At 38.2% G+C, this 17,320-nt stretch overlaps 1 protein-coding gene across 1 annotated transcript; it reads left to right on the top strand.

The window, feature by feature from the left end:
* Positions 1 to 5,208: 5,208 nt before the first annotated feature.
* On the top strand, positions 5,209 to 15,676 carry LOC116521730 (vomeronasal type-2 receptor 26-like). Its single transcript, XM_032236391.1, has 5 exons — positions 5,209 to 5,426; positions 7,983 to 8,274; positions 11,376 to 12,236; positions 14,582 to 14,636; positions 14,766 to 15,676. Exons 1-5 carry the CDS (start codon positions 5,209 to 5,211, stop codon positions 15,674 to 15,676), a joined length of 2,337 nt encoding a protein of 778 aa, XP_032092282.1.
* The last annotated feature ends 1,644 nt before the right edge of the window (positions 15,677 to 17,320 follow it).

Below are 17,320 nucleotides of genomic sequence, written 5' to 3'. Positions count from 1 at the left end.
ATTATATGTCTCGTTGTTTTAGATTGTTTGTAAGAAAACTGAATCATTGGATGTTCTGATCCAATTCCACTTAATTTGAGTAAAGGTTTCAAATCTTCAGGTTTAATTCTCACTTGATAGAAAAAATAAAATATTACCATTTACATACTATCTATTTCATCTGTTATTGTCACTGTTTTTTTAAAAAAATTATGCTACTGTGGTATTACATTATTTATTTCTTGCTAACATAGGGAGGTGGTGGCTCAGTGGCTAAGATGCTGAGCTTGTTGATCAGAAAGATCGGCAGTTCAGCAGTTCAAATTCCTGGCACATGTAATGTCTGAGCTCACATTACTTGTCCCAGCTTCTACCAATCTAGTAGTTCAAAAGCATATAAAAATGCAAGTAGAAAAATAGGGACCACATTTGGTGGGAAGGTAACAGAGTTCTGCGTGCCTTCAGCATTTATTCATGCCAGCCATATGACCATGGAGACCTCTTCGGACAATGCTAGTTCTTCAGCTTTGAAACGGAGATGGACACTGCCTCCTAAAGTCGTGAACAACTAGCACATATGTCCCAGGGGAACCTTTACCTTTTATTGGGTATGAGTATCCAACCTTTTGGATGTCTGGGGCACATTAAGTGAAGAGCAATTGTCTTGGGCTGCATATAGAATATATATTATGGTTAATGTTTATAAATAACGAGCTTCCTTTATTTCTTATATTTTTATTATATCTGTGGGGCTGCATGCAGCCATGGGCAGTGAGTTAAATATGCCTGCTATAGAGGATATACTCTATAGGATAGACACAGGAAAGAAATATCCCGGAGAGGAGGGGCCGAAGTTGTGACGAAATGACATGCGATCTCAATGCTCTGAGATCGCAGTCAACACTTTTATCACTGGGGATCCCAACGGACCTAAACCATCCCGAAGAGATGGTGAATAGGAAGATTATGTCTTGCTGATCTCAGGGATATCGCAAAATCCCTGAAAAAAAGCAAGAGAAGATGTTCAAGCCGGTGATAAAAAATCCAGCCATAGGCTAACAAAGTCGGGGTGGCCCCAAAACGGAACGATGTGGAAAAAGAAAGTGTTTCCAGCTGGTGAGGAATTTTTATTGTTCATAAAAAAGGGACTGTCTATAAAACTTAAAAACCAATTTAAATCAAAGAATAGAAGAACTTAGTGGTGAATTTGAATTTTGGAATGGTTTTGGACAGTGGTTATCTTACTTTCTAAATGTTATTTACATGGATTGAATCTAAGCAAACCTTTTTCTTTCTTTTTTTCTGGTTCAAAGTTTTATTTCTTTTAAAACAAACATTTCATCATTCCTCAATCAGTAAAACATTGAAGTACAATTTTTTTTGTATGCCCCTCCCTCCCTCCACCCCCAACCCTCCTCCTCCCCCCCCCAACTTCCCAGAACCCGTACACGGTATGGATTTTTAACCAACACAGTCTAAAATCTATTGAGAAAAAAGAAACAAACAGATTAATGACATTCTACATCGACCTTAGCTTCTTCTTGCTGAACTAACTTTAAACAATTTAAATCATTTCTGATCTTAAGTATAGGCTAACTGGAATTTCTTGGTCCCGTATTTATTTTGTATATAGTCAACCCATTTTTTCCAGTCTCGTTTATATCTCTCATTTGAATGATCTTTAAGATATGCTGATATTGTAGCCATCTCGGCTAAATTTGTGACTTTCAATGTCCATTCTTGAGTTGTAGGCAAGTCTTCCTTCTTCCAGTATTGCGCCACCAACAGTCTTGCTGCCGTTATTAGGTGCAGAATCAAGTTAGTCTCTACCACTGTAAAGTCAGTACATATACCTAGTAAAAATAACTGAGGAGTAAACTTTATCCTTCTTTTAAAGATATTTTGCATAATCCACCATATTTTTATCCAGAATGCCCTAACCTTTTGGCAGGTCCACCATATATGATAATATGTAGCATCGAGAGAACCACCTTTTTCAAAAAAGCAAACCTTTTTCAAATGCATGGATTAAGTTTTCTTCTTCTAACTTTTCTTTGTGACTCTCTGTAAGCTACAGATTAATTTTTTCCTCTTTTATTGTTGTGGGTATTTTTTAAAAAACATATAGATTGGATTTCTTTGTCTAATTTGATATACAAAAGATATATAGAGGACTGGAAAAAAGCTGATGCAGTGCCCATCTTCAACAAAGAAAAAAATAGATCCAGGAACCTACAGACCTATCAGCCTGGCCTCAATATCTGGGAAGATTTTGGAAAAGATAAGCAATGAGTCAGTGAACACTGAGATGCAAACAGAGTCATAACCAAAGGCCAATATGGGTTTGTTAAAAACAGATCATGTCAGAGAAACCTTACTGCATTCTTTGATAAAGTGACAAAATTAGTGGGTCAGTAGAATGCTGTAGATATAATTTACTTGGGCTTCAGTAAGGCATTTGATAAAGTAGACCACAACCTATTGCTTGATAAGATAAAAACATGTGGATTAGACAGCATCACCACCAGATGGATTGTTTTGTAACTGGCTGACCAACCTCACTTAATGTGTAGTCCTCAATGACATGACATCTACATGGAGGGAAGTATATATTCGGGTACCCAGAGGATCTGGTTTAGGCCTAGTATGCTTCAACATCTTCATCAATTATTTGTATGAGGGGATGGATGGGGAACTCATCAAATTTGCAGATAACACCAAGCTGGCAGGAATAGCCAACACTCCAGAAGACTGGCTTAATATATGGAAGGATCTTGACAGACTAGAACATTGAGCACTATCAAACAAAATGAAATTCAATGGTGAAAAAAGTAAGGTTCTACACTTAAGGAAGAAAAATCAAACACACAAGTATAGTAGAGGTGGTACCTGGCTCAATAGTAGTAACAGTGAAGGGGAACTTGGACTCCTAGTGGACAATCTCTTTAAAAAGCCAGCACATTTCTTGGCTGAAATAACAGAATCAAGATCATGTGAAGTGATAATACCACTTTATAATGCCTTGGTAAGACCACACTTGGAATGTTGCATCCAGTTTTGGTCACCACAATGTAAAAAAGATGTGGAGACTCAAGAAAGAGGACAGAGAAAGTCAACAAAGATGATTAAGAGCCTGAAGGCTAAACCATGTAAAGAATGGTTGAGGAACTGGGTATATATCTAGTTTAATAGAAAGAAGGACTAGGGGAGACATGATAGCAGTGTTCTAATATCTCACGGGTTGCCACAAAGAAGAGGGAGTCAAGCTATTCTCCAAAGCATCTGAATGCAGAACATGAAGCAAGGGATTGAAATGACTGATAATCTCCTTATATGGAGTGGATGGAAACTAATGAAGGATAGAAGCAACCTAGAACTGTGACCCGACAAAAGCGCGAACATCATAAGCGCGCCGACAACACCGCGGCGCTAAAACCGCGATGTCAAAACTGCACTGACAACAGCGCGCCGACAACAGCGCGCCGACAGAAGCGCGATTTAATTTAAGGTAAGGTTTAGGGTTAGGTTTAGGTTTAGGTTTAGGGTTAGGTTTAGGGTTAGGGTTAGGGTTAGGTTTAGGGTTAGGTTTAGGGTTAGGTTTAGGGTTAGGTTTAGGGTTAGGTTTAGGGTTAGGTTTAGGTTTAGGGTTAGGTTTAGGGTTAGGTTTAGGATTAGGTTTAGGGTTAGGTTTAGGGTTAGGTTTAGGGTTAGGTTTAGGGTTAGGTTTAGCGTTAGGTTAAGGGTTAGGTTTAGGGTTAGGTTTAGGGTTACGTTACAATGCGCTTTTGTCGGCACGCTTTAGGGCTAATTAGTCGCTCATTCGTCGCACGGTTTTGTCACCGCACTTTAGTCACCACGGTTTAGTCAGGCACGCTTTTGTTGTGCGCGCATTTGTGGTGGAACCACCTAGAACTAAGGAGACATTTCTTGACATTTGAATCAATTAATCCATGGAACATCTTGCCTCCAGAATTTCTGAATGCTCCAACACTGGAGGTTTTTAAGAAGAGATTGGACAATCACTTATCTGAAATGATATAGAGTTTCCTGCCTGAGCAAGGGGTTGGATTAGGAGACCTGCAAGGTCCCTTCCAACTTTGTTGTTCTGTTCTGTTATTCATCCAAGAAGTTTCTTCAGCTCTGAAAAAAAAAGCTTCCTGGAATAAGAAATGAAACATCTTCAAAGAAAAACAAGAAAGCCTATATGCCTCTTGAAAAAAGCACCATTGGGACAACCATGACGTGAATGACTGAGAATCTCCATAGACATCTCTCCATATTGTTCTCATATGTATTTGAAATGCCTTTACACATTGTGGGTTATTTTGGAGACATCATATAATCAAAGTTATTTTTCAGACATCATATGATTGAAGTTATTTTTCAGACATCATATGCCAATGATGCAAGTGTGTTTAGGTGGAGGGCAAACCTGCTTTTAAGTCTGTTTAACAATTCTTTAGGTCTTTTGTCAAATATGTGATTGCAGGCATTCAAAGAGCATTATTTCAAAAGGGGCCAAAGGGCTTCCAAAATGGGTTTTGAGAGACAAGAAGCCATTTAGCATTTGGCCCATGATATAACTCTTCTGTGAATTAATATTAAGCTCCTTTTCTGTTAATATTAAACTCTCTTCCTGTCCTTCTACAAATGCAAGAAAAGTTACCTTTTGAGTTAGGATTATTTTCTTGCTCTCGGTAACTGAAAACATCTATATCTCTTGCCACCACACTGCAGAATTCCAAAACAAATCTCTGCTAAGATGACAAAAACATGATTTCCTTTTCAAAGTTTCCCAGAGTTTTGCTTCTGACACTTTTGGTTTTTTTACTGCAATTATCAAATAGCACTTAGACTTATGTATCACTTTACATTGCTTTATATCCCTTTCTAAGCGGTTTTACAGAGTCAGCCTATTGCTCCCAACAATTTGGCTCCTCATTTTACCAAACTCAGAAGGATGGAAGGCTGAGTCAAGCTTGAGCTGGTGGGATTCGAACTGCCAAATTTCAGGCAGCCAGCAGTCAGTAGAAGTAGCCTAAAGTACTGCACTCTAACCACTGTGCCACCGAGGCTCAATTCCTATATAATTATTTCAAATTCAGCTCTAAGTCCTGAAGGACAGGGGCGGGGTAACTGAGCCATTAGCTGAAGTAAAATTATACTTAATGAAGGAGAGTGTTGGTTCATAGACATTAGCTTACCGAAGAAGAAATGCTACTGTCAAAGATGGTGTTATTTGCAATGTTGGTTATTCTGCCTTTACCTCAAGTGGTATGCAAGAATCGCAGAGCTGAATGTAAGACCAGTGATCCTCTGCCTTTTCTTCACAAGCAATATCAATCAGGAGACCTCATAGTTGTGAACATGTTCTCTCAACTCTATGTCTTCCAGACAGTGATGGACTTCAGCAAACGTCCCTCCAAGGAGCTCTTTGAGGACACTGTGTAAGATTGTAATCACAGAAAAGATTAATTTGAACTAGGAGGTCTGTTCACATTAATATTAGTCTCAGTTCACAATGATTAGCATGATATTTCCTTTGCTGGATGTCCCTATCTCCATTCTTGGACTCTTCCTCCTTTTCCATCATCATCCTATCATCCTGCTTCTTTTCATAAACATCTTCATAATCCATAATCAGGATGTGATTATGATATCCTGCAGGGGGAAAAGATTTAACCTTCCCATTGTTTCCCCCCTCCCAATAAGGTAAAAAGAATAAATCATTCCACAGAAATAAAAATTAAAGGAAAGAAATATATAATACCAAATATGGAAAATGGAAGAGAAGAAGCTAAGATAAGCTGTATGATAGCTAGATATTCCTAGGGTAATAGGAACCTGAAGTAGGATTCCTTCCCAAGGAAAAGTTGGAATATACCCAAATTTCTGAAGTTGGAAGAGGTGTTCTTCCTCCTGAGTGGAGCTTAGTGGGGGATCTAAAGTCTTGCAATGGGTAGCTAAATATTCTTTCCTTGGAAATTTAATTTAATTTAATTTAATCTTTATTTTTATTTATTTCATCAAGCATGTATTAGATAACATATATAAGTATAAACATGATTATGAATACATGAAATAGATATGAATAAATGGGGTTGTTAGGACAGGGACGGTAGGCACATTGGTGCACTTAGGCACATCCCTTACAAACCTCTTAGGAATGGGGTGAGGTCAACAGTAGACAGTCTAAGGTTAAAGTTTTGGGGGTTTGGGAAAGAAACCACAGAACCAGGTAGCACATTCAAGGCATTGACCACTCTGTTGCAGAAGTCATATTTTCTGCAGCCGAGTTTGGAGTTGTTTACCTTGAGTTTGAATCTATTGTTTGCCTGTGTATTATTGTGGTTGAAGCTGAAGTAGTCATTGACAGGTAGGACATTGTAGCAGATAATTTTATGTACTACGCTTATGTCAGACTGAAGGTGGCCTCTGTCTAAGCCCCAAATTCCAAGCCTGGTGGTATAAGGTATTCTGTTGCGAGCAGAGGAGTGGAGGACTCTTCTTGTGAAATATCTCTGGACTTGCTTAATTTTATTAATGTCAGATATGAAGTGTAGGTTCCAGACAGATGAGCTGTATTCGAGAATTGGTCTAGCAAATGTTTTGTATGCTCTGGTTAGCAGTACAATATTATCAGAGAAGAAGCTACAGAAGATTAAGTTGGATGGATAGATCACAATCTATATGTTCTTGCTAAGGCATGAATCATTTTCTTTAAGGGGATATTTTACCAAACTACACATTCAGTTATCTTATGTTGTCCAGTAAGACCTAAAGCATTTCCAATAGTTTATGTTTTAAATTTATGCATGCATTGATTCAGGTTCTTTATAGGAATCTTCATAAGAGTTCTCATCTTAAAACATGTCCGTCTGTGGATTTTTTTCATTTTATTGAACAGACAAATTTCCAGATAATAAATCTTTTTACCGTAAAAAAAATTGGGCATTTCTTTTTCAAACATTGCCATGAAAATTATTTATTGCATCTACATTGCAGCATTAAAAATTACTAGTTGGAACATGTATGACATTCTGTGTAATAACCAATGTACTAAGTAGAGTCTTAATAAAGATTAAGAATGATTAAATTATAAATTCTCTCTAACATCATGGAAGAAGTTAAGCTCTCTTTTTGGGGTTAAACTCTTCTCTATTTCTACTCCCTCCATTTCCATGTTATGTATAAAAAATACTGGGATTGAATGGTAAATTTGATGCTTAACACATAATAAATGCATGGTTTGGGAGAATGCCTATATGAAAAATGCAAGCTATCTAGTTAATTATTTATTTGATGCCATCAATGCTATCTTACACCCCCAAATTGCTATCAACAGATAATAATTTAAAGAAAATTGAATGGCTCTACTCTTCCAGAATGCATGAGTATCATTTTACAATAAGTTTTGAAATTACGATATGTAAGAATGAATACTGGAAGATTTCATTTTCATTGGCAATAATTTTTCAAGAGCTATGGCAACATCACTTGTGACATTGCTCATTAAAATCAAAATTATTGCAATGTTATTTTATCATGCTCATTTGTAAAGGTTCCCCTCGCACATATGTGCCAGTTCCCAGCTCTAGAGGGTGGTGCTCATCTCTGTTTCAAAGCCGAAGAGCCAGCACTGTCCGAAGACATCTCCATGGTCATGTGGCCAGCATGCTGGCTCCGTGGTCATGTAGCCAGCATGACTAAATGCTGAAGGCACACAGAACGCTGTTATCTTCCCACCAAAGGTGGTTCCTATTTTTCTACTTGCATTTTTACATGCCTTTAAACTGCTAGGTTGGCAGAAGCTGGGACAAGTAATGGGAGCTTACTTTGTTACACAGCACTAGGGATTCGAACTGGCAAACTGCCAACCTTTCTAATTGACAAGCTCAGTGTCTTAGCCACAGAGCCACTGCATCCCTTGCTAATTTTTAGAGTATAATAAAATAAGAAATATTATCAATGCATGGTGACGAGTTATGTGTTTCCATTACCAGGATCATGACTCCAATCTATCAGCACATCTTGGCCTTAGAATTTGCCATCACAGAGATCAACAGAAATCCCCTTATTTTACGCAATCACACCCTTGGTTTTCAGATCTTTAACACCTACTTCATGACAAGTTGGACATATCGGGCCTCTCTGGAACTTTTCTCTACAAAAGGCCAGTTTCTTCCTAACTACAATTGTGATACACAACACAGACCAATAGCAGTCCTTGGAGGACCTACATCTGATGTGTGTGTACACATGGCTATCATCCTGTCCCTCTACAAGATGCCACAGGTATGAGGTTTGGTAGAACTCAGACCAAGCATCGTAGATAATCATCGATACCCTGTTCTTTGTTTTAAATGGGAGAATTTAGGATATAGGAAGGAAAGGGTTGTTCTTGAAATAAAGAGATTATTCTTAACAAAGCTTCCTTGGTAGTACAAAGGAATTCAGGTATGATGGACTAATTCCCCAGACTTGTGGCTATAAATCTTCTAATATTTTCTTTTGAGAGATCTAAGAATATTAAGGCGTGTGCTCTGCCTCTCTAAGGTTTGATTCTCTATTAAAGTCATATTTAAGAAAAAAATAGCATCTACTATCAGAACTAGGAACAGAGAAACAGTGTTTTGCCTGATAATTTATCAGTCTATCAATTCCAGTTCCCTTTAATGGTATTGACTGAAAATAAAAGAATGTAAAAGCAAGAAGTTGAGACTGGAGTGTGTTTATCTTGTATACTGTGTTAGGAAGAGTTGGAAGTCACTGCTCCCTTTTATTTCTTTTTCTCTTCACCTTTGTATTTCACACACACCCTCCCTTTTCCCTTCCCCATTTCCCACCCTTAATTTCCCATTTTCTTTATTTTTTGCATTTTATATTTTATATAATAAAATAAAAAATGATATTTAATGAAAACAGAAGAATGCAGGATTAATTGGGGAAAAGTTAGTTACAGGATATGACACAGTGGTGGGATTCAAATAATTTAACAACCAGTTCTTTGCCCTAATGACCAGTTGAGTATGTGGGGCACAGTGGTCATCTGACTGGGTGGCGTGGTCAACTCAATGTCACTCATGTTGATGGGCACTTCGCCTAACTTGTTACAAAGGGTTAAACGGAGAGGCAGTTTCTGTAAGCAGGGCAAACACGATTAAGCTAGAAACAACACCAGAATGTTTCCTTCCTGCCTTCCTTACAGGATTAGCCCTGTAAAGTGGGGAAAAAACCAAAATGAGATTTCTTCCAACAACCAGTTCTCCGAACTGGTTAGAAAGTTAACAACCGATTCTCTTGAATAGGTGCGAACTGGCTGAATCCCACCACTGATATGACAGGAATTGGAGCAATATGATGGAAAAATTAGATTAGTTGCAATGGAATATTACATCAGTAGTGTCTGATGTACTGTGGAGAAAATCTTGTATTCTTTGTTGCAATATAAAAGTGGAAAGCCAAACAGGAGGATGTTAAAAGCATTGTTTTAGTAATACAGTATAAAACTCAATGCTTCATTTCCAATAAAATGCAAACTATTAGGACATTTTTAAACATATATTAAGTCACATTTGCTGATACAAGTCTTTGGAATGATGACTTAAAAATTCCACATGGGATGTTCTGAATTTATATGTGAAGTAAAGGTAGAATCAAAATATGAAATATGTGTTGAACCTTAATAGCTATGTTGCAGGTTAAATAGGTAAGCTGCCCCACTCTACATCAGGGGGACTGTGTGGAGAGGGTCTCGTCTTTCAAATTCCTGGAAGTCCATCTTAGTGAAGATCTCACCTGGAAAAATAATATGATCTAGGTCAATGGTAGTCAACCTGGTCCCTACCACCCACTAATGGGCATTCCAGCTTTCATGGTGGGTGGTAGGGGTTTGCTATAACTCTGCTTTATAAATTTTATAAAGTAAAGTTACTTCCTTACTTTATAAATCACCATTAATTTGGAACCGGTGGGCGGTTAGAAAATTTTACTACTAATAGAGATACAAAAGTGGGGTGGTAGGTCTAAAAAGGTTGTCTACCCCTGATTTAGGTGGTCAGGACCGCCCAACAAAGACTCCTTTCCTCAGGGTCTTGTGGACAAACCAGGTGGAACAATGACTGATGACCTGCTTCTACCAGTCGATGAGCGTCTTCACATATTGCATTACGATATGGTATGCTGGCTTGACAGCTATGGATAGAAAGACACTACAAAGCATAAGGCAAAATATAGTGGGCTGTCCCCTGACTTCACTAGGTGAAATTGCTAGGACTTGCTTCCTTAGAAGAATGAGGAAAATCCTCAGAGATTATTCACACCCTGGTCAGCACTTATTTTCTCTCCCACCATCGGCCAGAAGATACAGAAGCCTAGCCATTCAACCAAACAGGCTGACAAATAGCTTCTATCGGTGGGCTATCAGACTTCTGAATGCAACATAACACCATAACTATTTAGTACGATAGACTTGCAGGGCTGGCATAACGTGCTACATGTTCACATTGGTGCAACAAAATATAATGTCACATTATGCACATATATGTACTTATATAGGATCGTCTGTTAGGATGATTTACTGGTCAGGGATTTTCTTTCTTCACTGTTTTTATTTAATTTGTCAAACACATGCAAGATAACAGGTATAAGTATAAACATGGGCATGAACAAAGGAAATGAGTACAAATAAATGGGGACAGTAGGACAGGGAAGGTAGATACATTGGTGCGCTTATGCATGCCCCCTTTATGGATCTCTTAGGAATGGTGTGAGGTCCAAAGTAGAGAATTTAAGGTTGATGGTTAGAGGTTGTAACAATGGAGCCAGGTAGAGCATCCCAGGTGTTGACCACTCTGTTGCTGAAGTCGTATTTTCTGCAATTGAGTTTGGAGTGTTTAACCTTGATTTTTTATCTATTGTTTGCCCATGTATTATTGAGGTTGAAGCTAAAGTAGTCATTTACAGGTGGGACATTGTAGCAGACAATTTTGTCTACTATGCTTAGATCAGACCATAGGCAATGTAGTTCCAGGTTGTCCAAACCCAAAATTTCAAGCCTGGTGGCGTAAGGGATACTATTGTGAGCAGAGGAGTGGAACACTCTTCTCATGAAATACCTCTGGACCCGCTCAATTGTATTTAATGTCTGATATACAGTGTGGATTCCAGGCAGACAAGCTGTACTCAAGAATTGGTCTGGCAAAGGTTATTGTGATGTATTTTATGTTGGGGGGGGGGTGCACTAAGGGAGTTTCATCCAATCTCATTGTACACAGGTTGTGCATTGACAATAAAGGTTAGAATTGAATTGAGGTAAATACTACTACTGCACATGCTACCTTAAAAGAAGATAATACGTATCCTGTTGCCTATCCGCCTGTATTTTTCTTTTTAAGTTAATCTATGGTTCCTCTATTGAAAATAATAACAGAAGAGAGGCTGTTTCATATCTACAAATTTCTCCAAATATAGACCATCAATATAAGGGTATTTTCCTATTATTGCTGTACTTTGGATGGACGTGGATTGGCATATTGACTACAAAATATGACAGCGGAGAGAGATTTGTACAAAACGTGGTTCCCATGCTAGCCCAGAAGGGGATCTGCTCAGCCTTCATTGAAATATTTCCAATCATTGATTATTCAAACAGGATTGCTGAGTTGGTAGAATTGGGACTTGGAATGTACATGGTGGTTATGAAAAGCACAGTGAATGTAGTACTCGTTCATGGGCAAATTCATGCAATTATAATTCTGAGGTTTCTTTCCACCAACTTGAAATCAGAAGATGTACCATTATGGAAGAAAGATAAAGTCTGGATTATGACAGCCCAGGTGGGCTTCACCTCATTTCCCTTTCTAAGAAATGGTGACCTAGTCTTCCTCCACGGTGCTCTGTCTTTTGCAATTCACTCAGAGAAGGTGTCAGGATTCCAAGAATTTGTCCAGATGAAGGACCCGGTCTTAGAAAAAGAAAATACTTTTCTCAAGCTATTCTGGGAAAGTGCTTTTCAATGTTCCTTCTCCATCTCTGCAATGGAGGAGGAAAATGTGGTTCCCTGCACTGGGAAGGAGAATCTAGAAGCTCTTCCCACATCTGTGTTTGAAATGGACATGACTAGCCACAGCTACAGCATCTACATTGCCATCTGTGTGGTGGCCCATGCTTTGCATGACTTCCATTCATCAATAGCAGCATACAGAGCTAGGAAGCATGAAGCCAAACTGGAACCTCTGGATGAAAAACTGTGGAAGGTAAACTTTGAATAAATCAGTTTCTGGCTTCTCACAATATCTGCAACCCCAATCCTAAACCTAAATTTAACGAATTCTTCCAAGGGGAATGTATCTAGGCATGTTCGTTTTCTTACATGTCATCTTCTCTCCAGTTGTAGTCCAAATAATATCATTATTTGTTGCTTTGCAGTGATATGGGCAGCAAACAAAAGTAGTACATACATAAAATGCTGTATTTTTCAGAGTATAAGACACACGTTTTCCCTTCTAAAAGAGGCTGAAAATTTTGGTGCGTCTTATACGCCGAATGTAGCTTTTTTGAAGCTTTTTTCAACCCTAATGAGGCGCTAATGAGTGAAGCGATCTTCCGTGATTTGCCTGCTTTTCTCTTTGATGCTCCCTCCAATGATCAGCTGTGCTTTAAAGCTATTTTTCAGCCCTAATGAAATGCTAATGAGTGAAGTGATCTTCCATGCTTTGCCTGCATTTCTCATTGCTGCTCCCCCCAATGATTAGCTGTTTTTTATCCCCAACCAAGGAATAAAAAGTGTGTGTGCACTCAAATCCAGCAAACCTATGTGCTGACCAGACTAAGGACGCTAGCCAGGTGAATACCTGGTAGGCAGAAAGGATTTATGAATCTTATCATTTTGTGGCAATCTGATCACACTCTCTCTCTTTCCCTCTCTCTTTTTCTCCCTCATTCTTTTCCAATGTAGCTTAGCCAATTCATGAGAAGGATCTCATTTAACAATAGTGCTGGACAAAAAATTTATTTCAACCATAATGGAGAATTGGAGACTGGTTTTGATATTATGAATTGGATCACATTCCCCAATCTATCTTTTCTGAGAGTCAGAGTTGGAAGGATGGATCCCATGGATTCCCAGAAAGCATTGTTCACCATTGATGAGGCTGATATTGTATGGCCCATGAGATTTAACCAGGCATGGCCAGTTTTATTTTGGGTTTTTAGAGAAATAGCTTTTCTGTCATCCCTCAAGTTGACTTAGATTCAAAATCCTACAGTCAACCCTGAAGTGAGCCTGGCTGAAGCCATCTTGGAGACTCCAGGGTTGCCAGACAATGGTGGGAGGGGGGAAATAGTTAAATGGAGTTTTGTAGCCAAAAAAATAAAGTTTTCCCATGAGAACCAAGGTCATTTGTACAGAGGCTGGCCAGAGGAGGAGCCAGTAACCAAGCAACTGGCCAGTACTTGGATTAGACAACATGGCCAGTGACTTGGGGAGAAAGGAGAAACTTTTACTTTTAATCAGGTGAAAGTCGTGGAAAATTTCAGAATCAGATTTCACCAGTTGTGCCAATATGATGTATCCAATAAATATTTCTTTGAGGAGTTTGCCTGCCTCAGAGTCTTACTTCCTATGGGTGCATTACTTGGAATGCTCACACCCATAGAGAAATTAGATTCAGGTGCAAAATATTACAAATACTTCAAGATTCCTAACAATTCTCCAGACAAATCTGGGGACTAGTTCAATGTTTCTCTATCTGAAGTCTTGGATGCTTTCCATGTTAGGTTTATGAATTGAGAAATGGGAGTATTTAAGAAGTAGAATTGATATTTCTTCTCATATTGAAATGCAAGTGTGTTTTCCTATTCAGCAATATTGAAAGTGTGTTTTCCTATTCAGCAAGACCCATCCAGATGTGGAAAAGAAAGGTTGTGCCAAGGACATTGAAAATATTTTGGATTTTGATGAAAAATCAAAGGAAATAATTGCAACATGCCACCCTACTTTTTAATCATAATTTAAGGCTATGTGTGCTGAATGTTGTGTGGCTGAGCACTGTCTCCAACTGAAGTAATTCTTCACTCTTGTAAATAAGCTAAAACTGAAGATTAATATAATAAAGGAAAAGGCTAATGACACTCGTTAGTACTGTATTACAATTAAAAAAAATTGTCAAAGATAAAGCCTTTTCTTTTTCCTTCTTGAACAGGTCCAACCTCTGTCTTTGTGTAATAGCAAGTGCCGTTCAGGTCATGCCAGGTGCAAGATAGAGGGAAAGCCGTTTTGTTGTTATGATTGCCTACGATGTCCACATGGGAAGATTTCCAACCAAATTGGTGAGTTCTTGCATTTGTATCCTAGAAAATATACCTAAATAAACTTATGAGTCAGGACAAAAATGAAAAGTTTAGACTGATGCTGTAGATCAGGAATGTCCAACTTGTGCCAATATGAGACATATCATGAATGTTATCCCATTCGCTAAAACAGGGGGACATGGCCAGTGTGTGATGTATCCGCCCTATGGGCCGCGAGTTTGACACCCCTGCTCTAGATTAAATGTTCCCTTTGACAAATGGATGGACTAAAATGTAATATATTGATCAGCATACAGTTTATGGAATGGATGTCAGCAGTGATGTTGAGGATGTCTTTGTTCCAGGTAATGAGTCTTGGAACAAAAGGATTTACCAGTGTGTTTGATTTCCATATGTTGTAAAATCAGTTCTTTTATAGTGCTCAGGTTTGATACTTTCAATGCAATTTGTAAGTTGCTAATTTGTTTTTCTAGATATGGATGATTGTTTTCAGTGTCCAAGTGATCAATACGCAAATGCGAACCAGGATTTGTGTCTTCCAAAGATTGCAACATTTTTGATGTATGAAGAAACTTTGGGGATCGTTTTGGTCAGTTCTGCTCTTTTCTTTTCTTTGATCACAACTGGAATCCTTTGGATCTTTATTAAGCATCAGGACACTCCCATAGTCAAAGCCAATAACCGGAATCTCACCTATGCTCTCCTTATTGCTCTCTTCTTGTCTTTTCTTTGTTCATTTTTATTCCTTGGAAAACCAGGTAAGGTGACGTGCCTCCTTCGCCAAACTACCTTCGGGATCATCTTCTCTGTGGCTATTTCTTGTGTCTTGGCCAAAACCATCATTGTAGTTCTGGCTTTCATGGCCACCAAGCCTGGGTCTAAGATGACCAAATGGGTGGGGAGAAGATTGGCCATGTCCATTGTGTTAAGCTGCAGTTTAATTCAAGGAATTATTTGTACTATATGGGTGACAACTTCTCCCCCATTTCCAGATGCTGACACCAATTCAGGGTCCGAAGAAATCTTTCTGCAGTGTAATGAAGGTTCAGTCTTCATGTTCTCCTGTGTCTTGAGCTACATGGGTTTCCTTGCCATTATCAGCTTCATGATGGCTTTTCTAGCAAGGAAATTGCCTGATGCTTTCAATGAAGCCAAGTTTATTACCTTTAGTATGTTGGTCTTCTGCAGTGTCTGGTTGTCCTTTATTCCAACATATCTGAGCATCAAAGGAAAATACATGGTTGCTGTGGAGATCTTCTCTATTATTGCTTCTAGTGTTGGGTTACTGGTTTGTATTTTTTCCCCTAAATGCTACATCATTGTCTTGAGACCTGATCTGAACAACAGAGAACAGCTAAGAAGACAAACCTACAGAAAAACATAAAATTCTGCCTCTCATTTTTTCATATCCAGATTGATCTATTTTTCAGAATAGATCAGATTTTCAGATCTGGAAACAAATCATTGAAAATTGTAATCCAATATCAACTTAGTTTGATTTACACTTTTTCAAATCTTTGAGTTCAATTTTCAGTTTATAAGCAAAATATACTATTGCATAGTATATTTATGTACTATCTATTTCATTTGTGTTGACCAGTAATTATTTAAAAATCTTTGATTTAAATCTCTTCTACAACAAGTACTCTTCAATTTATGACTGATCACTTAGTAGCCATTTGAAATTATAATTTCCCCCCTGGAAATCTGAATTTACTTCTATTTTCTGGGGAGGGGGATGGTGATTCATGCAATGGGTCGCTTAATGACTGTTGCATCTACTATTGCCATGTTTGCTTAAAGACGAGTAATTGCAAAACAAAAATTGCACAGGTTTTTTTTAAAAATTAACCATAGTCATTTAATGACTAGAATAGTATATACCATGGTGGCTCAGTGGTTAAGACACTGAGCTTGTTGATCAGAAAGGTCGGCAGTTCAGCGGTTCGAATCCCCAGTGGCGCGTAACAGAGTGAGCTCCCATTACTTGTCCCAGCTTCTGCCAACCTAGCAGTTCAAAAGCATGTAAAAATGCAAGTAGAAAAATAGGGACCATATGCCTTCAGTGTTTACTTATGCCGGCCACATGACCACGAAGGCATCCCCGGACAATGGCTTTGACAGTGTCCTTGGACAGTGGCTCCTCAGTCTTTGGCTTTGAAACAGAAATGAGACCACGCCCTAGAATCAGGAATGACTAGCACAAATGTGCAAGAGGAACTTTTACCTTTACCTATAGTATATGACCATATGTCCAAGCCAAATTAGTGTAATAATCCAAGGAGCATCTATGTTTTATTATTTATCGCTGGCTAACATAATGTGATTTCAAGAGAAGGCATGTATTCCAGCTGTAATATTGTCAGGAGCCACAATTAATACCCCAAATAGGTAACTGTGAATATGGACCTATACTAGAGATGGAAGAACTGATACTACTGAGCATGTTGAATGTATCCTAAGTTCAGAATCTGCAAAGAACCCAAATTCATGGTGCAAGACATCTTCTGATTCACCTTATGTTCCTCCTTGTCTGATTGGCCTCTAGAACGAAAGAATGAACTTTCCCCCAAAGTCTAATGAAACTTTTGAAAACCATTGAGCAGAAACCAGAGACACAGTGTGACAAATACACAGATCACAACTCATAAGTTGATACACCTGAAGCTATGCTGGTACATGTCTTCAAAATCGCAATGCATCTTTCTACTGCCTTCATGCCTTTTAATCTTTAAAATCCTCTCTATCAATGTATGTATTTGAATCCATTTTTAAAGCTTTTTTACATTTACATTTACAATTTCAATTGCTTCATGTATCTCATATGCATTTGAAGTGCCTTTATACATTCTAGATAATATTTTGGTACTTATATATCAACAGTATATTGTTTTATAAAAATATCTTTATGATCATAATGCAATGTAAATTTCAACCCTTTTAACTACCCATTTTCCTAACAATCCATCTGTATATTATAATTCTTAGCAAACCTTATCATTCATTCTTTAACACATTCTTCCTTTGT

This window comes from Thamnophis elegans, chromosome Z (assembly GCF_009769535.1).
Source record: "Thamnophis elegans isolate rThaEle1 chromosome Z, rThaEle1.pri, whole genome shotgun sequence".
In the NCBI taxonomy this organism is placed as follows: domain Eukaryota; kingdom Metazoa; phylum Chordata; class Lepidosauria; order Squamata; family Colubridae; genus Thamnophis; species Thamnophis elegans.
The sequence above is the reverse complement of the archived record's forward strand: the minus strand, read 5'-3'. Positions and strand labels throughout refer to the sequence as shown.

Excerpts from the sequence above, each read along its gene's own strand:
- LOC116521730 (XM_032236391.1), top strand. The coding sequence starts at position 5,209 with ATGGTGTTATTTGCAATGTTGGTTATTCTGCCTTTACCTCAAGTGGTA. Across the intron at positions 8,275-11,375 it reads CCCTCTACAAGATGCCACAG|TTAATCTATGGTTCCTCTAT; the intron begins GTATGAGGTTTG and ends TTTCTTTTTAAG. Across the intron at positions 12,237-14,581 it reads TGGATGAAAAACTGTGGAAG|CATACAGTTTATGGAATGGA; the intron begins GTAAACTTTGAA and ends TATATTGATCAG.